The 19,458-nt window shown below is 45.3% G+C and overlaps 2 protein-coding genes across 2 annotated transcripts in view; both read left to right on the top strand.

The window, feature by feature from the left end:
- The window catches only part of ECE2 (endothelin converting enzyme 2), a 37,278-nt gene extending 31,966 nt beyond the window's left edge, over positions 1–5,312 (top strand). The window contains exon 19 of the mRNA XM_060404995.1: positions 3,554–5,312. Coding sequence (XP_060260978.1) covers positions 3,554–3,622 — 69 coding nt within the window. The 3' untranslated portion in view covers positions 3,623–5,312. The remainder of the gene's footprint in view (positions 1–3,553) is intronic.
- Positions 5,313–5,571: 259 nt separating this feature from the next.
- PSMD2 (proteasome 26S subunit ubiquitin receptor, non-ATPase 2) lies at positions 5,572–14,313 on the top strand. The gene is made up of 21 exons (XM_004003090.5): positions 5,572–5,721; positions 6,187–6,243; positions 6,626–6,790; positions 7,562–7,683; positions 7,852–8,076; positions 8,609–8,767; positions 8,913–9,057; positions 9,236–9,296; positions 9,570–9,716; positions 9,877–9,983; positions 10,181–10,308; positions 10,521–10,608; positions 11,370–11,532; positions 11,654–11,755; positions 11,920–12,065; positions 12,300–12,383; positions 12,592–12,760; positions 12,850–12,944; positions 13,158–13,284; positions 13,711–13,829; positions 13,977–14,313. Exons 1-21 carry the CDS (start codon positions 5,587–5,589, stop codon positions 14,157–14,159), a joined length of 2,727 nt encoding a protein of 908 aa, XP_004003139.1. The 5' UTR covers positions 5,572–5,586; the 3' UTR covers positions 14,160–14,313.
- The last annotated feature ends 5,145 nt before the right edge of the window (positions 14,314–19,458 follow it).

Raw genomic sequence — 19,458 nt, 5'->3', positions numbered from 1 at the left:
GCTGGTGATGCCAAGATGAAGATGATTCCTTCCCTCAGGTGACTCTTCTGTTGGCACTTTTACCTTCATGAACTCATCTGATCCTCACAGCAACATATGCTATACGTGCTCCAGTTTCCATTTTACAGATCTAGCCAAAATCACTTCACTGCAGTCAGAGACCTTGATTGAAATTGAAACTCTGACCGCTATATGAGCTTCAGCCTGTCCCCTAACCTCTAAGAGCCTGTTTCTTTATCTGTAAAATGAGAACCAGAGTAAAACAGTGGAAAGGGTCCAATCTCAATTCTCTTTATAATGTAGTGTCCCCTAAGGTTTAAGTATAGGTGGGTTTATTAAATTAGGTAGGGTAAGAGTGAAGCTTTGTTAATGATTGATGGGTTCCTGGTCACGTGTCCTGCATGCTGTATCGTGTCCCAACATCAGACTGTCCCCATAAAGAGCTGTCTCTATCAAGTGATTTGGATATGTGGCTGCCTGCCAAGGGAAGGAAATCGCTGGCTCCTTGGAGAAAGTGGGCTTGGGAACTCTTAATATCAAGGGAAAGCATGGCTTGAATCTCTGCTCTGAGAACACAACTCTAGGAGGGGCAGCAGAGTGTACTGGAAAGAGGAGAGCTGTCACATCTGGAAGCCTGGTTCTGGTTCCAGCTCTGCCACCTGCAACTGTGACGCCAGGCACGATTTATCCCCTCTTCAGATCTCAGTAACCTTGGCAGTCTGTAAAATAAGTGGGTTGGATGAGATGATCTCAGAGGCCTAGATCAGCTTTAATGTTTCAATAAGTGGCTTCATGGGCTTAGCAAGTTCTAGAACCCAAAGAAATATTAAGAACTGGCTTATGAAGTTTGGATGTTGCACAGAGAATGGGATTTATGATGTCAGTGTCATGATGGAGGAGAGAGGCTTGGTATCATAAAGCCTTGCCCTTCCCTTGACACTTAATTTCAAAAAAACCAGCTTGGAATACTGACCAGCTGGCCACTGTGGCATTAAAACTCCATATTTGCAAAAGGTCAACATGTCAAATAATGATAATAAGCAGAAGCCCTGATTTACCAAGTCTCTTTTTTGCTTAAGTCTGGACTAAACACTTTAAAAATATCACCTCATTAAATTCCCACAGCTTACAAGGAGGTTCTATCATTGTCTCTATCTTACAAGTAGAGAAACTAAAGAAAAAAATTATATAACTTCCAATGTCAGCTAAGACACACTGCATTAAAGTCAAATTTAGAATTCAGATGCTCTTAATCACCACAATTTAGTCCTCTTAAGTCATGACAGAGTTGAGACTCGAGCATATATATCTCTTTTGGGCAATTTCATCGTGCTTCCAAGTGAGGCTGTTAGCAGCAGGTACATTTCCATGGCACCCAGCTCACTCAGGCCAGGTACATATGACGACCAGGTAGCTACAGGAAACCTAAGCACATGTTGAAAATAAGTGAGGCAACACTGTTTGTTGAGCACTCTGCAGGTGCTTGGTTCCAGAGGCAAGGCAAGGTGAACATCAAGTGACAGATGTAACCTTCACCCTTAGCCTGCCAAGCTGACAAATGCCCATCTGTCATATGCTCTTATGTGTTAAAGCAGGAGGAATAAAGGACGGTGCTCTTCAGTGGGTACATGACAGCAGTTATTAGTTAAGGTGCTGGGCCATCATACCCTACACTGTCCCATGAATGTTGGACTAATTCCAATGCACAGTACAGACATGCCAAACAACATAATTTCATACCTGGAGGTACTCTGGAAATGTCACATTGGAAGAGAGTCGCCCATTAAATAAGCACAGTGTCAGTGGACCTATCCTGACTCACAAGTGCTGAGCTCTGGGCTCCAAAGAGACTCCTAGTGGGCCATTATCATATACAAAGATGACCTGAAGATGAATGCAAAGCCATTCAGTCATTCACTTCTCTAACAAATACTTGTCAAGGCCTACCACAAGCCAGGTATTAGACTGGGTGCCAGGTGTACAAAGATGAATAAGACACAGTTCCTGTTCTAAGAGCTCAGAGTGGAGTGAGGGAGAGGTAGGTACCAAGCAACATAGGAACACAGGGAAGAAATTGATAACCTGAAAGAACAGGAAAGGCTTCCTACACAGGTGATACCGAGCTGGAGTACAGAGGATGGGAAAACTTGCCAGCTAAAAACAGTAACAGTAATGAGCAGGGGACTTCACTGGTGGTTCAGTGGCTAAGAATCTTCATTCCAATGCAGGGGACACGGGTTCAACCTCTGGTCGGGAAATTAAGATCCCACACGCTGCACGGCAACTAAGCCTGCGTGCCACAACGAAGACCCAGTGCAGTTGAAAGTAAATAACTGAATAAATTTTTAAAATAAAAAATGGTGAAGGGTATTCCATACAGAAGGAACAGCAAAGTGAAAAGGCTGATCCAGCTCAAAGGGGCAGAGCATGTTCAGGAATAGTAAAATGTTTAGGCTGATCAAAAGGAGGTAGGGGAAAGGGGCATAATAAAGAGGTTGTAACAGAAGAAGGGAAGTTGTAACAGTCATTATGAAAAAGAGGGGATTGTAACAACTCCTGTCAGTCCTGGGAATTAATGGTAGGAAGGGCCACAATGCAATCTGACTTTGAAAAAAATCAGGCAAAGAAAGTAGCAGCCCAGTGGAAACAGTGCAATGGTTTGTCCTGTCTGGAGCATTTCTAGTGTTACAGAAATGATGCTTTGGGTTGAATGATTTTCAGAGCCTCCAGAAGAGGTAGAGTTCTACAGCTCAGGCCATAAGTTTGGGGGAAGCATGGCTGGTCAGTGGGTGCAATTTGAAGGAAGGTGGTGCGAAGGGAAAGGTGATGGGCCTTGACTGGAGAGCAATTTGGTCACAAGGCTGGGAGTCCGGCCAAATGGTAGGAAGGAGTGCTTCTGAGAGAGCAATTTGACTGAGATGAAGCTTGAGGCAGGTCATCAATGTATCATCAAGCCTTGAGAATAATTCTGGGATATTTGCGTTTGGCCAGAGAGGTTTGGGGCTTGAGTGCTTGGAGGTAGGGAGCAAGGGGCAGCCCTGCAAATCCGAGGAAGCTGGAAAATAATAACTGCTTTTTCTCCAGTTGTCCGGCAACTAGCCAGACACTTTATATACTCTTATTTTATTCTCATTAAAACTTACGAGGGAGATAATTACTCACATTTCATAGAAGAAGCCAAACAGAGAGGTTAGGAAGCTTGCCCAAATATCACAGCTGGTGAAGGGCAGAATTTGGTGTGTGTTCTTTTTTTTAAACTCACAATATACTTTATTCAATGACCTAAGTCATCAGCTTATTTCCATGTTAGTACATGTTTTTGTGAAAGGCTGTATGCTGTTCCATTATATAGATGCACCATAATTAATGCACTAGTTCCCTATTGTTTTCCATTTTTTGCTTCTGACTGGGTCTGTCTTTTTTTTTTTTAATTTTTTGTTTTATACTGGAATATAGCTGATCAACAATGTTGAGATAGTTTCAGGTGGATAGCAAAGGGCCTCAGCCATATATGGTTTTATTATTTTTAAAAAAATATTTACTTATTTTTTAGGCCATGCCACATGGCATGTCGGAGTCTACTTTCCCATCCAGGGATCAAACCCACACCCCCTGCATTTGAAGCATGGAGTCTTAACCACTGAACCACCAAAGAAGTCCAGAATTTGGTTTTAAATACCATGTCTATCCTCTCTAAAGCTTATGTTCTCCTACTCATCCTCAAATTTTAAATTTTGAAACATTTTAAACAGAAAAAACAGTTGAAATAAAGTACAACAAACATTCCTATACTCTTCATCTGGAGTCACCAGCTGTTAACAGCCGGTGCTTTATGCCACAACATCACCCCATCTCCTCTAAAGTAATGGTGGGGATATGATTGGTGTAAAAGACTAAATTTGAGATCTGACAGAAGAAGTCATGGAAATAGGAAAGATTTAGGAGAAATATCTCTATAGTGACTGAAGAAAGCATGACAAAACATGGACATCTTGAAGCCACAAAATAGAATAGCTGTGTGTGTGTGTGTATGTGTGTGTGTGTGTCCACATGTCTCAGTCGCTCAGTCGTGTCTGACTTTTTGCGGGCCCCGTAGATTGTAGCCTGTCAACTTCTCTGCCCATGGGATTTTCCAGGCAAGAATACTGGAGTAGGTTGATATTTCCTATTCCAGGAGATTTCCCCAAACCCAGGGGTGAAACCCATGTCTCTTGCATATCCTGTACTGGGAGTCAGATTCTTTACCACTATGCACCACCCAATTTCTGTCAGCACACTAGGGCTGGGGCAGTCACTGGTGATGGAAGTGGAAGGTCATCCCCAGAATTCAAACACTGAGTGGAAAAGAACAACAGCTTTTAAAGTGGGCATCAGACCTTTACGTCAACATCTATACAAATATTTAGCCAGCATTCATTCAATGCTAACTGTGCTGGTTTTTTTTTTTTTTTAAACAAACACTTTCTGCATTTTTTTAAATGACTCAGAATCCATAAAATAAGACTCCAGGCCAAATGGTGAGTGTTCCCACAAGATGAAGGGGAGCAGAATTACTTCTTTTCTCACCTTCCAGATACATACACGGAGGCCTAAGGGAAGAATTTTTGAGATTTGCCTGAAACACTCAAGAATTTGGGAGATTGAAAGAGCGAGTTTCATTCCTGATTCTATTACTTACTATGATTTTTCTCTGTAAAATGGGCACAATCCCACCAAACTCAAAAGGTTGTGATAACAATATATATCATTTAAAATAAGACCTGACATAAACTGCGTTGGTCACATCCCTCCTAAGTCATAACAGGGAGAGGAAGACCAAAAGACACATGGAGGACAAAGACCTTATCTTCTTCCGTTTTTTAGCTCCAGAACTTCGCCTTAGGGCGTAGGACTGGATGTATTTTTTCCTACTCCATCTGGCTCCGCAGGTGGATTTAAGATGGTATCCACATCCCCACGGTAATATCACAGCACTCTTCTTCAACGGGTGGTGATGGTGATGATTTAGTCGCTAAGTCGTGTCCGACTCTTGCGACCCCATGGGTAGCCCGCCAGCCTCCTCTGTCCATGGGATTTTCCAGACAGTAATACTGGAGTGAGTTGCCATTTCCTTCTTCAACAGGAGAGGAATGTTAGTAGGTGAATATGCCACGGGGCTAGACACATTATACAAACTTCACAAAGACTGCAATCAACAGTCCAGTACTTCAAGAATGTCGTCCATTTGTCCCACCACGCAGCTAACTGGGGTGTCACTGGGTACTACTCACACTACGGCCTCGGCTCACAGCCAGTTCAACTCCTACTGCACCGAGCGCCCCCGAATCCCAAACAGCGTTCGGGAAACTCCAGGTCTGAGCCGCTAGGGCGCCTATGGCGCGTGGGAAGCTGGGAATTGTAGTATTCTCGCGGCTCTGGAGAGCGAGGTCCGCGGACGGAGACTTCCAGGCTGCGAGGGTGGGTGGGTCGCCGCGGAGTTTCCGGTCGCAGGCGGGCTTTGTGGGAGGAGGTGCCGTGGACGACGCACGCAAGGACACCTGGGAAACGGGGGGGTGCGCGCGCAGCGGGCCCGCATTGGCGGTGGAGATGGAGGAGGGTGGCAGAGACAAGGCACCACTGCAGCCCCAGCAACCCCCAGCTACGTCTCCCGGCGGCGGGGACGAGAAGCCTAGCGGCAAGGAGCGGCGGGATGCCGGGGACAAGGACAAAGAGCAGGAGCTGGTGAGGCGCGGCCTCGGGAGCTGGCGGAGGAGGCGGCCGTGGGCTGAGTCACGGCGGCCGCGCAGGCCTCGGACTAGACTCCCAGCGGCCCCGCCGACCCCGGGAGAGGGCAGATAGGGCGACCCTCGGGGCTCCCGGCACCCCGCCTCTCTGCCCCCTCTCCCATTCTCCGTTCCGCGCTGTCACCTCCGCGGCCCCTGACAGTCCTCACCACCTTCCTCACCGCCTTCTCGTGAGGTGGGCTCGGGCTGGTAATTGTCACCCCCGTTTTTCAGAACGGCTTTCAAGCAGAGCCTGGCCCAGAAGCCAGGTTGCCTTCCCACCAGGTCTTCTCACTCCCACTCTCCTTGTCCACCTGGTCCCCCCTAAGGAGGCAGGCTCACTCTCCACCTGCCCCAGGGTGATTGGGAGGAGGATGTGTTTGAGATTGCTTCTCTTGATGGGCTTCTTCCTCCAACTCTCCAGTCTGAGGAGGACAAACAACTTCAGGATGAACTGGAGATGCTCGTGGAACGACTGGGGGTGAGTCACAGTGTTAACAAGAGCCGGTGCATATAGGAATCTTTCTCACTTGCCTTATTCCACTTTGGGCAGCAGCTCTTATATGAGGTATAGGGAAGGATGGAGTGTATTTTAGAGTCATGTTGCCATCATGTTGTGAGGGAGGGGAGTAAAAAGAGATGAAACATTTTTGTGGCTTCGTGTAATGGGAGAAACAGTTCTTGAACTCTTAACTGGGGACATTTGTTTTTGTGCCAGGCAGTGTGTGTGTGTGTGTGCAGGGAGCTGGACAATCCAGATGGATGAGGCACAGTTACTTTCCTAGGGGAGTTGTTAAACACCTCTGTATTATGACTTAAGAGATGAGATTTCTTTTATCTGAGCCTTGATATCCCCTGGTCAGGAGAAGGACACTTCCCTGTACCGACCAGCCCTGGAGGAACTGCGGAGGCAGATTCGTTCTTCTACAACTTCCATGACTTCAGTACCCAAACCTCTCAAATTTCTGCGTCCGCACTATGGCAAACTGAAGGAGATCTATGAGAACATGGCCCCTGGGGAGAATAAGGTAAAACTGTTCCAGAAGCTGGTGGAGGCCTAGTTTGGGAATTCCTCTTCATCTAGACCATGGGGCTTATCGTGAATCTCAGGAAGCCTAGTAGACCTGAGATCCTGAGCAAGTTCAACAGAACTCATCATAATCAAAACACTCAACGTAAGAGTGAGTTGATAGGAAGATTGTTTTCAGAAGGGATAATGTTTTTGTCATTTATGTTGGACCTTGGGATTTTATTATCATGATTTTTATCAATATACCTTTAACCTTAATTTTTTTCTATTCTTTACATCCCATGCACCTATTCCATGTGTTTTATCTCTAGAATATTATCCCCAACTCAGTAACTTCTCTGCCTGTTGGTACAACCCTAATCCAAGAAATGTTCAGTTTTCACCTGAACTACTGCAGCAGCCTCCCAACTGACTGACTCTCTTCCTTTTGTCTATGACCTCCTACAGTTTGTCTTTCATAGAGCAGCTATAGTGATCTTTAGAGTGTGAATCTTTTCTGCTTAAAACTTTTAAATAGTTTACTATTGCAGTTGGAATAAAATTTAGTCTCCATCTTTCTCTACTCTCCCCTGGCTAGCACCCTCCAATCATGTTGGTTCGAAAGGGAGATTGCAGCAGGCTTAGGTAATATAAAATGTTTTAAGTTTTTAACATGAGATTGGTGATATAATTAACATTTACTTTGGGGAATAGTGACAGTGATCTTGATTCCATAATGTAACGTTCCCCTTACCCTGAATTTGACTTCAAAGGACTGGTTTCTTTGTAGCGTTTTGCTGCTGACATCATCTCTGTTTTGGCCATGACCATGAGCGGGGAGCGTGAGTGCCTCAAATATCGTCTTGTGGGGTCCCAGGAGGAATTGGCATCATGGGGTCATGAATATGTCAGGTAAGACCATTTCTTCTTGGGAAGCTGAAGAGGTTCTGAGTTACAGTCCTGAGTTTTGTCGTAGAGTACCAGTGTATCGAGTTTTCCAGATAGTGAATTCTCTGATGACCCACAGGGAAGTGCTTCCCGTGAAAGTCTGTTACTCTAATGGTCTGGGCCTGTCCATAGGCATCTCGCAGGAGAAGTGGCTAAGGAGTGGCAGGAGCTGGATGATGCGGAGAAGACACAGCGGGAGCCACTGCTGACCCTGGTAAAGGAGATTGTCCCCTACAACATGGCCCACAATGCAGAGCATGAGGCCTGCGACTTGCTCATGGAAATTGAACAGGTGGATATGCTGGAGAAAGACATTGATGAGAATGCCTATGCAAAGGTCTGCCTCTATCTCACCAGGTAAGTGAGCCAGGTAGGGAAGGGTGGCAGGCCTACCCTCTCCAGTACTTCTTTGTCAATTGTGACTCCTTTATTTTCCAAGAGTGTCTGCTTCAAAGATACATTAAGCTGTAGTTAATTTGTTAACATCTGTGAACTTCTTGAAGACAGAGACATCATGTCTCCTTAGTAGTCCCAATAACTAGTGTAATATTTGGTGTATAGTAGGCATCCAGTACTTTGGCCACCTGATGTGAAGAGCTGACTCATTTGAAAAGACTCTGATGCTGGGAAAGATTGAAGGTGGGAGGAGAAGGGGACAACCAAGGATGAGATGGTTGGCTGGTATCACCACTCAGTGGGCACAAGTTTGAGTAAACTCTGGGAGTTGGTGATGGACAGGGAGGCTTGGCTTGCTGCAGTCCATAGGGTCTCAAAGAGTCAGACACGACTGAGTGACTTAACTGAACTGATAGTAGGCATCCAGTATCAGGTAAGTGAATTAAACAAGATAAATTAATATCTGATTCCTTTATTATTTTTACTTTGGTAGTTGTGTGAATTACGTGCCTGAACCTGAAAACTCTGCCCTACTGCGATGTGCCCTGGGTGTGTTCCGGAAGTTCAGTCGCTTCCCTGAAGCTCTGAGATTGGCACTGATGCTCAATGACATGGAGCTGGTAGAAGATATTTTCACCTCCTGCAAAGACGTGTATGTAAAGGAAAAAGTGGGTGAAGTGATAAGCTGATGGATGGGACATTTGCATGAGGTGCTGGGACATGTAGTTTCTGGTTAGGGCTTGAAAGGTTATTCTAGTGGATGGCGGCTGAGCAGATGTGGCGGCTGTCTCCCACAGGGTTGTACAGAAACAAATGGCATTCATGCTGGGCCGGCATGGGGTGTTTTTGGAGCTGAGCGAAGATGTGGAGGAGTATGAAGACCTGACAGAGATCATGTCCAATGTGCAGCTCAACAGCAACTTCTTGGCTTTAGCTCGAGAGGTGAGATTCTTTGTCCTTACCCATCAAGGTTTTTTGGTTTTGATTCTACCTGGCATTTTACCTCCCTGATGCTTCTGACTAGACTCTCCTTGGATAGAATTGCCATTCAGTGGGATAACAGAAGGGATGGCTAAGGGAGGACTAGGGGAGCAGTTGTGACCCTCTGACTTCTCTTCAGCTGGACATCATGGAGCCCAAGGTGCCTGATGACATCTATAAAACCCACCTAGAGAACAACAGTGAGTGGACATCTCCATGTGTGTGGGGATTGGAGGATTGTTAACTGTGTTTCTTCTTCTTTTTTTTTTTTTTAAACTGTGTTTCTTGTATTGAGTGTTGGCTTGGCCCAATATGCTTGTCCTATAGAGCTCAGAATTCCCACACGGTTCTCCCTACGTCACTGCTGGGGGCCACAGATGGAGGATTCTAAGGGGCCAGCTCAGGATCACCTGTCATGCTATGTTCCTTTCTTGTTCTACTCTAAACCTTCATTGTTTTCCCCTCCTTTGCAGGGTTTGGGGGCAGTGGCTCTCAGGTGGACTCTGCCCGTATGAATCTGGCCTCCTCTTTTGTGAATGGCTTTGTGAATGCAGCCTTTGGTCAAGACAAGCTGCTGACAGATGATGGCAACAAATGGCTTTATAAGAACAAGGACCATGGTATAATTCTGTTCCTATTCTGTGTAATTTTGTTCAGTCTTTTTGTCCTTGTAGGTGCATGTGTTGTTATAAGGGATTCCCAAGGCAGTTCTTTGGAGAGTTCTTTATAATGGTTTTCAAGGGTAGAGCCTGGAAGACTGACTGATTTTCCCTGGTATAGGAATGCTGAGTGCAGCTGCGTCCCTTGGCATGATTCTGCTGTGGGATGTGGATGGTGGCCTCACCCAGATTGACAAATACCTGTACTCTTCTGAGGACTATATCAAGGTTGGTCTAGGCACAACCCACTAATGCAGACATCCCCCTCCCATGTGCTAGGGCCCTCTTGGGGCCTCCTTTTCACTGGTAGGTCTGCCCGGTTTTTGACTCCAGTTGAGGCAGATGCTATAATGAGGCCCATGTGGCATCCTTTGTGGTGAGGAAGGTAGAGTAGCCCAGGTGAAGAATCTGTTTGCGTTTTGTAGTCAGGAGCCCTCCTGGCCTGTGGCATTGTGAACTCCGGTGTCCGGAATGAGTGTGACCCTGCCCTGGCACTGCTCTCAGACTATGTCCTCCACAACAGCAACACCATGAGACTTGGTTCCATCTTTGGGTAAGGCTTCTTGCTTCTCCTTTTGATAGTACTTAGCCTGTAAGCTCTGTGAAAACAGAATCGGGCCCTTCCACCGTTGTATAGCCAAAGACTACCACTGTGCCTGTTTGGCTCTTGGTGACTATTTGTTGAAATGACCAGTCCTGTTTTTGTTTCTTCCTTGTCTTATTCTCGGGTGTGTGTTGGGGACTGTCTCTTTTTGGCTTTTGCAGGCTTGGCTTGGCCTATGCTGGCTCCAATCGTGAAGATGTTCTCACCCTGCTGCTACCTGTGATGGGAGATTCCAAGTCCAGTATGGAGGTGAATAGTGGTGGTTGATCATTTAGGGGAGATAAGGTATTCTGAGTCCTTCCGGTCTCTCATAAATAGTGGGGAAAAGAGTGTGTGTGTTGTGGGGGAGGGGAGAGAGTGGGGATTTGTATCATTTCAGTGAAATTGCTTGGAATTGGGTTTGTAAGCCTCAGGGGACATTGAGGCTAAAGAGTTAATGTTTTAGTATTGAGTTCCAGCCCTTGGGATCCATGAGGAAGTATCAGACTAGAGTGGGGAGGAACTTTACCCAGCTTGGGGTGGGTATGCTGTTTTAGTCATTAGCCAACCTTAAATTTTCTTACTTGTGTAGAATCATTTTAGTGATGGATAAATAAAGTGTGATGACTAAAAGCATAGGTTTTAGTCAGATAGACCTCAGTTCAAATCCTGCCACCTTGGCTTACAAGTAGTGTGATCTTGGACTTGTGACTCAATCTCCTTAGGCATCCTTTTTCTTGTCAATATAAGGAATAACAGTAGAACCTGTTTCATGGGGTTTTTGTGAAGATTAAATGTTAATAGTATGCAAAGGAGTTGGCGTAGTGGCTGCTTGATGCTCTTGTCATTTTGGCCTGTCATCAGAAGGGGGTTGTTACCTAATGTGGTTTCAGTGGACTCTGAGTTGGCTATCTTGAATCAAGATAGGTGAACAACTATTTTAACAACTTACTTAATATTTGATAACTTAGTACTTAATGTTTGATAACTTGATATTTAGTAATGCTAAGTATTGATTTTCCCATTTCTAGGTGGCAGGTGTGACAGCTCTGGCCTGTGGAATGATAGCAGTGGGCTCCTGCAATGGCGATGTCACTTCCACCATCCTTCAGACCATCATGGAGAAGTCAGAGACTGAGCTCAAGGATACTTACGCCCGTTGGCTTCCTCTTGGACTGGGCCTCAACCATCTGGGTGAGAGAATGTCTCTTTGGGCAAAAGACTGGTATTAACTGGATACAACAGGGAGAGTTTATGAGTCAGGCTGTGCTGAAAGAGAGTACCTGTCCTCTGACCCCTTGAACCTCTCCTTTAGGGAAGGGAGAGGCTATCGAGGCCATCCTGGCTGCTCTGGAGGTTGTGTCTGAGCCATTCCGCAGTTTCGCCAACACACTTGTGGATGTGTGTGCCTATGCAGGTCTGTGTGTTTGTTCCTCCTCAGGGACGTGTCACTTCTTTCTTGGGCCTCCTTTCTTAGTCATCCTGAATCGCCTTAGATTCTTTAGCTTGTGTTCCTAGAGGAAGCTTTTCCTTGGTGCCTTCTCATCTCTTCCCTTTCTTTGCCTGACCACCCTGCCCCAGGCTCTGGGAATGTACTGAAGGTGCAGCAGCTACTCCACATTTGCAGTGAGCACTTTGACTCCAAGGAAAAAGAGGAAGACAAGGACAAGAAGGAAAAAAAGGACAAGGACAAGAAGGAAGCCCCTGCTGACATGGGAGCACATCAGGTTCTGTGGGCAGCTGAGCACACTCCAGGGAGGCTCTGGGAAAAGATAATATGGATTTGGGTTTGTTTTAGAGCCTCTCTGGGCATTGCTGAGTGTTGAAATAGCACGAGACAGGGTTCCTGCATGAGGGGTCAGGGTGTGCCCCATAGGACAGCTTTTTCTTAGATGGCTTGAGTCAGGGGTGAGTTTTCTGTTCCATGAGCTTACTGGGCTTTGCTGGCTCTTCTTTTGCAGGGAGTGGCTGTATTGGGGATCGCCCTTATTGCCATGGGGGAGGAGATTGGTGCAGAGATGGCACTACGAACCTTTGGCCACCTGGTGAGTATCACATGAAGATTGAAATGTATTGGTTTTGATGCCTAGAATTCCCCCAGGAGATTTCCCTGATGGGTTTTCTCAGTTGGGAAATGGTCTTTCTGCTGCACCCTTGCTACAAAAGTTAAGGCCCCATCTACCCATCTGTCTGTTCTTGTAACTGAGCTTGTTCTTTCTGCTTTCTGTGACACTCTTGTTATTTTATCACCAGCTGAGATATGGGGAGCCTACACTCCGAAGGGCTGTGCCTTTAGCACTGGCCTTGATCTCTGTTTCAAATCCACGACTCAACATCCTGGATACCCTAAGCAAATTCTCTCATGATGCTGACCCAGAAGTGTCCTATAACTCCATCTTTGCCATGGGCATGGTGGGCAGTGGTAAGTATTGGTCAGAAAGAAATCTTAGGCATCTTGGGGGAAGGGTTGAAGCCCTTTTTTCAAGCCTCTGTAACACTTAATATTTCCAGGTACCAATAATGCCCGTCTGGCTGCGATGCTTCGCCAGTTAGCCCAGTATCATGCCAAGGACCCCAATAACCTCTTCATGGTGCGCTTGGCGCAGGTAAAGAGTAGAACTGTTCTCCTTAGAGTGAGTGTGCCAGGGGAAGTGTCTGTGTGATGGAAGGGAGACATGACGCTGTGTGAAGGGAACCTTAAATTTGGCCTGGAAAGGAGGATGTGAATGCGTTGTGAGATTTGTGTGGCTGAGTTAGGTGATTTCTCCTTAGACGTGACTTCCCCACCCTCACTTCTCTCTGTATAATTTTTCCCCCAGGGCCTGACACATTTAGGGAAAGGCACACTCACCCTCTGCCCCTACCACAGTGACCGGCAGCTTATGAGTCAAGTGGCTGTGGCTGGGCTGCTCACTGTGCTTGTCTCTTTCCTGGATGTTCGCAACAGTGAGTTCCTGTTGGGAATCTTACCTGGTGGCACAGAGTGCCCTCTTTCCACCCCTAACCAGGGCCTCCTTGGTAATTTAGGAACAAGACCCGAGTTAACTGTGTACTCCTCTGGGTTTCTGAGGTTCTTTGGGCCTCATGAGACTCCCATCTCTCACATTTTTGATCTTAACCAAAGAGATTTCTTTTGAAGATGAACCGAGCCCATTTTCTGCCCTGAGGGAAAAAGTGATTATCGAGTCTGTGGGCTTTAGGCAGAGTCAGGTGGTGGCATCTCCAGTTTGTAGTAGGGTGTCTGTGGGGAGGGCTGTGAGTTCAGCTGTACAGCTGAGGGGTTAAAGAATCAGGGCTGGAGTGGGGTCCCAAGATTTAGGCCAGACCTGCTCTGATGCCTTTAACTGTATTTGTCCTATGTGCTTCCCTCAGTCATCCTAGGCAAGTCACACTATGTATTATATGGACTGGTGGCTGCCATGCAGCCCCGAATGCTGGTCACATTCGATGAGGAGCTGCGGCCACTGCCGGTGTCTGTCCGTGTGGGCCAGGTGAGGGGCTGAGCAGAGGGGAGGGCCCAGGCTGTACTCCAGAACTTGTAGAATGCATATATGCCATTTCTCTGAAACTGGGATGGGCACTGGGTTGCTGTTGCACTCCTATCAAGACTCTTTCATCTCAGTTTTCTCACCCTACAGGCAGTGGATGTGGTGGGCCAGGCCGGCAAGCCTAAGACCATCACAGGGTTCCAGACGCACACAACCCCAGTGTTGTTGGCTCACGGGGAGCGGGCAGAATTGGCCACTGAGGAGTTTCTTCCCGTCACCCCTATTCTAGAAGGTTTTGTTATCCTTCGAAAGAACCCCAACTATGACCTCTAAGTGGCCACCAGAGGCTCTGAGCTGCAGCTGATATGTCAGCAGGTCATGCTTCCTGCTGCCAGGGGTGGACACTGCTCCAGACCTTTAGGGGAATCCAGACCTTCTTTTGTTACTGAGTGAGATAACTTTGTTGAATAAAGACCTTTATCCCCGAGGTCCCTCTGTGTCTATTTTCTGGGATATTGTGGCTGGAGGCCACACTGGGGTGGAGAGTGGATGTGAGAGGGTATTGTTTGTAACAGCTCTGAGCCCTAGCAGGAAGGCTGCTGTGAATGGAAAAAGCCAAGCCCCTTTCCCTTCTCCCCTCTTTCCTAATCATCTTAAAAAGTGGTTAATCTTTAAGGGGCATGAACTTTGAAAAGCTTATAAACGTCATGATTCTCCTTTTAGGAGAGAGATGTATACAAATTTTTATGCAGACTCTTACAAATAACTTTGCAAGGGGCTTGTAGATCCCAAGCATCCCCCCTGTTCCCACCTGCCAATGCGCACCCACCTCAAGCCCATCATTCCCTGGCTTTGGACTAAGGATCTCTCTTCTTACGAGGCACCGAAGTTAGCCCCACTCTTCCTTACTTGACTTCTTGCTGAATGAAATGGACATCTTTACCTCCTATAACCATCTTGTCCTTTTGGGGAGGCTGCTAGTTGAGGGATTTGATCATGTTAACATTTACCTCTAGGCTGTTCTTACAAAAATGGTGCAAGAAAGCTTGACCCTGACCTTCCTCTTTAGTAGAGCAATGGGAAAGAAATGGCCTCCTTCCTGGAATATAATCACTCATGACCTGTAGTGCTCCTCCCTGGTGGGGCTGGTATGAGTATAGCTACAATGCTGGTAGGGGCCTGGACCCCTATGGATGCAGTGGAGGAGAACAGATGGCCCTGTCAGATAACTGCTAGCATTTATCCAACACTTGAACTGTGGTTTTACCCTCTGAATAGTAATTGGCACTTAATAGGTCATCAACAAATGGCCTAGTAAAACAACAACAAAAAGAGTACCTACTCTGTTTATATTTCTAGTGACAGCAGATCAATGATTATCTATAGATGGGAGTGGAGAGAAAGATGATTCTGAAGGAAGAAAACTTTTGAGAGGGATGGAATTGGTCAGTATCTTGATTGTAGTAGTGGTGGTGATCATATATCTGTCAAAATTAATCAAATTGTACTTATTTATTTTTTTGGCCACCCAGCTTGTGGGATCTTAGTTCCCTGACCAGGGATTGAACCCAGTCCCTCAGCAGTGACAGTGCAGAGTCCTAACCACTATACCACCAGGGAATTAATTCCTTGTATATTTTAAATATGTGCAGTTTGTAACATACTTAAAGTTTTCAAACATGAAAAAAAATTAGAAAGTGATTATGAAATGAAAACATGAAAGAATTCTCTTTCCAAGTTAGTGATTGTGCTTTAAGAAATTTTCATAATGGCTCTTAAGCTTTCACATTTAATGTCATTCAGCAAAAAATAAATGGAGACATTCTGCTTTAGACTTTCTAGTTTTGTGAGTATATAAATAGAGAAAAACAAATCTATCCTCACAAAGCTTACAAGAAGAAGAAAACAATTGTGTTATGTTGCGATCAACTCTATACTGGAGTCTGAGCAAATACTCTGGGATCACTGAAATAGGGCCTAAGTGCCTGAATAGGTGAGGGAAGAGTTTTCTTTTTTTGATGTGGACCATTTTTTAAGTTTTTCATTATTTTGCTAGGGGGCTGCTTTGTTATGTATGGGCTTTCTCTAATTGCAGAGAGTGGGGTTACTCTTCCTTGTGGTGCTTGGACTTCTCATTGCCGTGGCTTCTCTTGTTGCTTAGTGGGGCTCTGGAGTGTTTGGACTTCCATAGCTGTGGCTCTCAGGCTTTAGACCACAGGCTCAGTCGATGTGGTGCACATGCTTAGTTGCCCCGAGGCATGTGGAATCTTCCCAGACCAAGGATTGAACCTTGTATGGGCAGGCAGATTCTTAACCACTGGGACACCAGGAGAGTACTTTTAAGTCTTTACTGAGTTTGTTACAATATTGTTTCTGTTTTTGTGTTTTGTTTTTTTGGCCTCAAGGCATGTGGGATCTTAGTTCCCTGACCAGGGACTGAACCCCCTGCACCCTGCAATGGAAGGCAAAGCCTTAACTACTGGACTGCCAGGGAAGTCCCTAGGGGAGATTTTTGAGAAAACATTCTTGAAGAAAGATAAGTTTATCCAGAGGAAAAGAGGGCAGGATACAGCCAAAGGAGTAGCAAAAGCAAGAAGGCAGACAAGCTACTTGCTTTCAGAAACCATGAATAGTTTGATTTGGCTAAGTGTTACATAGAGTTAGGGGAAACTGCTAGGAGCTAGGGACACAGGCTTAGATCAGGTTTAGAAGAGCTTTGTTAAGAAATTGACAGTGTCTCTATGGGCACCAATGAAAGAATAGGAAAGGGACATTCTCAGCTAGCTATCTCGGTGAGAAAGCTCACCATGGAGGCCTGGAGACCAAGTAAGTGAAATGAACTGAATTAGGGCAGTAGAAATGGGGAGGGCAGAAGAATTTTTAAATACAAAATCAGCAGGACTGGATTCTAATTCAAACACCAATAGCACCTGATGTCTAATGAGATGTAACATGGACAGGAAGGAATGTAAGATGAAATCCAAATTTCCTGCCTGGGCACTAATCACTGAGAAAGAATACACGAGCAAGACACATTTAGGGGCAAAAGGCGGACACTATCCAAGTAGGGAGAAATGACACATTTCTATCTAGGCATGCATAATTTAAGATGCCTAGGGTGATTAGGCAGGCTACAGTCCATGGGGGTCTCAGAGAGTCAGACACAACTGACTAAGCACACAGCAGTGTTTTAGGTAGTACCTTATTCTGACGGGAGTTTAAGATTTAAAAGAAAAATCTTAAAAGTATTGAACTTGTTAAAATAATTGCTTCTGTTTTATGTTTAGGCTTTTTAAAAAAATTTTTACTGTGTTTTTGGATGTTTGTATAAAGAATATTGAGAAGGGATCTATCATTGTTGACTTTTTAAATACTCTTTAAATTAAATTTATTTTTAATTTAAGGATAATTGCTTTACAGCATTGTGTTGATTTCTACCAAAAATCATGTTTCGTTTTGTTGGCTGTGAGGTACGGGGGAATCTTAGCTCCCCAACCAGGAAAGAACCCACACCCCTTGCACGGGAAGGTGAAGTCTTAACCACGGGACCACCAGGGAAGTCCCCTGCCTGAAGTTTCAGAGTGATTTCTGAGCTAAGAAGGAATCGTCATGTAAGCAGTAATTGATTTTTATTTATTAGTTTTCGTAGAAAGAGAAATGAGAACAGAGAAGGGAGGCAGCCATATACCATAATGTACAGAACTCCAAGAATGTAACAGAGAACAGCTATATGTACATTTTCATTCTCCTTATGGTTCTTCCTGTGTGTCTATTTTTGCTCTTCTCTCTTTGGAGCTTAAGTTACTCTGATACAGTTCAGTTCAGTTCACTTAAGTTGCTCAGTAGTGTCCGATTCTTTGCGACACCATGAACTGCAGCACGCCAGGCCTCCCTGTCCATCACCAACTCCCGGAGTTCACTCAGACTCATGACCATCAAGTCGGTGATGCCATCCAGCCATCTCATCCTCTGTCATCCCGTTCTCCTCCTGCCCCCAATCCCTCCCAGCATCAGAGTCTTTTCCAATGAGTTAACTCTTCGCATCAGGTGGCCAAAGTACTGGAGTTTCAGCTTTAGCATCATTCCTTCCAAAGAAATGCCAGGGCTGACCTCCTTCAGAATGGACTGGTTAGATCTCCTTGCAGTCCAAGGGAGTCTCAAGAGTCTTTTTCAACACCACAGTTCAAAAGCGTCAATTCTTTGGTGCTCAGCTTTTTCACAGTCCAACTCTCACATCCATACATGACTACTGGAAAAACCATAGCCTTGACTAGATGGACCTTTGTTGGCAAAGTAATGTCTCTGCTTTTGAATATGCTATCTAGGTTGGTCATAACTTTCCTTCCAAGGAGTAAGCGTCTTTTAATTTCATGGCTGCAATCACCATCTGCAGTGATTTTGGTGCCCCAAAAAATAAAGTCTGACACTGTTTCCACTGCTTCCCCATCTATTTCCCACAAAGTGATGGGACCAGATGCCATGATCTTCATTCTCTGACTGTTGAGCTTTAAGCCAACTTTTTCACTCTCCTCTTTCACTTTCATCAAGAGGCTTTTTAGTTCCTCTTCACTTTCTGCCATAAGGGTGGTGTCATCTGCATATCTGAGGTGATTGATATTTCTCCCAGCAATCTTGATTCCAGCTTGTGCTTCTTCCAGCCCAGCGTTTCTCATGATGTACTCTGCATAGAAGTTAAATAAGCAGGGTGACAATATACAGCCTTGACGTACTCCTTTTCCTATTTGGAACCAGGCTGTTGTTCCATGTCCAGTTCTAACTGTTGCTTCCTGACCTGCATACAAGTTTCTCAAGAGGCAGGTCACATGGTCTGGTATTCCCATCTCTCTCAGAATTTTCCACAGTTTATTGTGATCCACACAGTCAAAGGCTTTGGCATAGTCAATAAAGTAGAAATAGATATTTTTCTGGAATTCTCTTGCTTTCTCAATGATCCAGCAGATGTTGGCAATTTGATCTCTGGTTCCTCTGCCTTTTCTAAAACCAGCTGGAACATCTGGAATTTCATGGTTCATGTATTGCTGAAGCCTGGCTTGGAGAATTTTGAGCATTACTTTACTAGCGTGTGAGATGAGTACAATTGTGCAGTAGTTTGAGCATTCTTTGGCATTGCCTTTCTTTGGGATTGGAATGAAAACTGACCTTTTCCAGTCTTGTGGCCATTGCTGAGTTTTCCAAATTTGCTGGCATATTGAGTGCAGCACTTTCACAGCATCATTCAGGATTTGAAATAGCTCAACTGGAATTCCATCACCTCCACTAGCTTTGTTTTTAGTGATGCTTTCTAAGGCCCACTTGACTTCACATTCCAGGATGTCTGGCTCTAGGTGAGTGATCACACCATTGTCATCTGGGTCATGAAGATCTTTTTTGTACAGTTCTTCTGTGTATTCTTGCCACCTCTTCTTAATATCTTCTGCTTCTGTTAGGTCCATACCATTTCTGTCCTTTATCGGGCCCATCTTTGCATGAAATGTTCTCTTGGTATCTCTAATTTTCTTGAAGAGATCTCTAGTCTTTTCCATTCTATTGTTTTCCTCAATGCAATTTCTTTGCATTGATCATTGAGGAAGGCTTTCTTATCTCTCCTTGCTATTCTTTGGAACTCTGCATT

The sequence above is a fragment of the Ovis aries genome, chromosome 1 (genome assembly GCF_016772045.2).
Source record: "Ovis aries strain OAR_USU_Benz2616 breed Rambouillet chromosome 1, ARS-UI_Ramb_v3.0, whole genome shotgun sequence".
NCBI classification, from domain to species: Eukaryota; Metazoa; Chordata; class Mammalia; order Artiodactyla; family Bovidae; genus Ovis; species Ovis aries.
The sequence above is the reverse complement of the archived record's forward strand: the minus strand, read 5'-3'. Positions and strand labels throughout refer to the sequence as shown.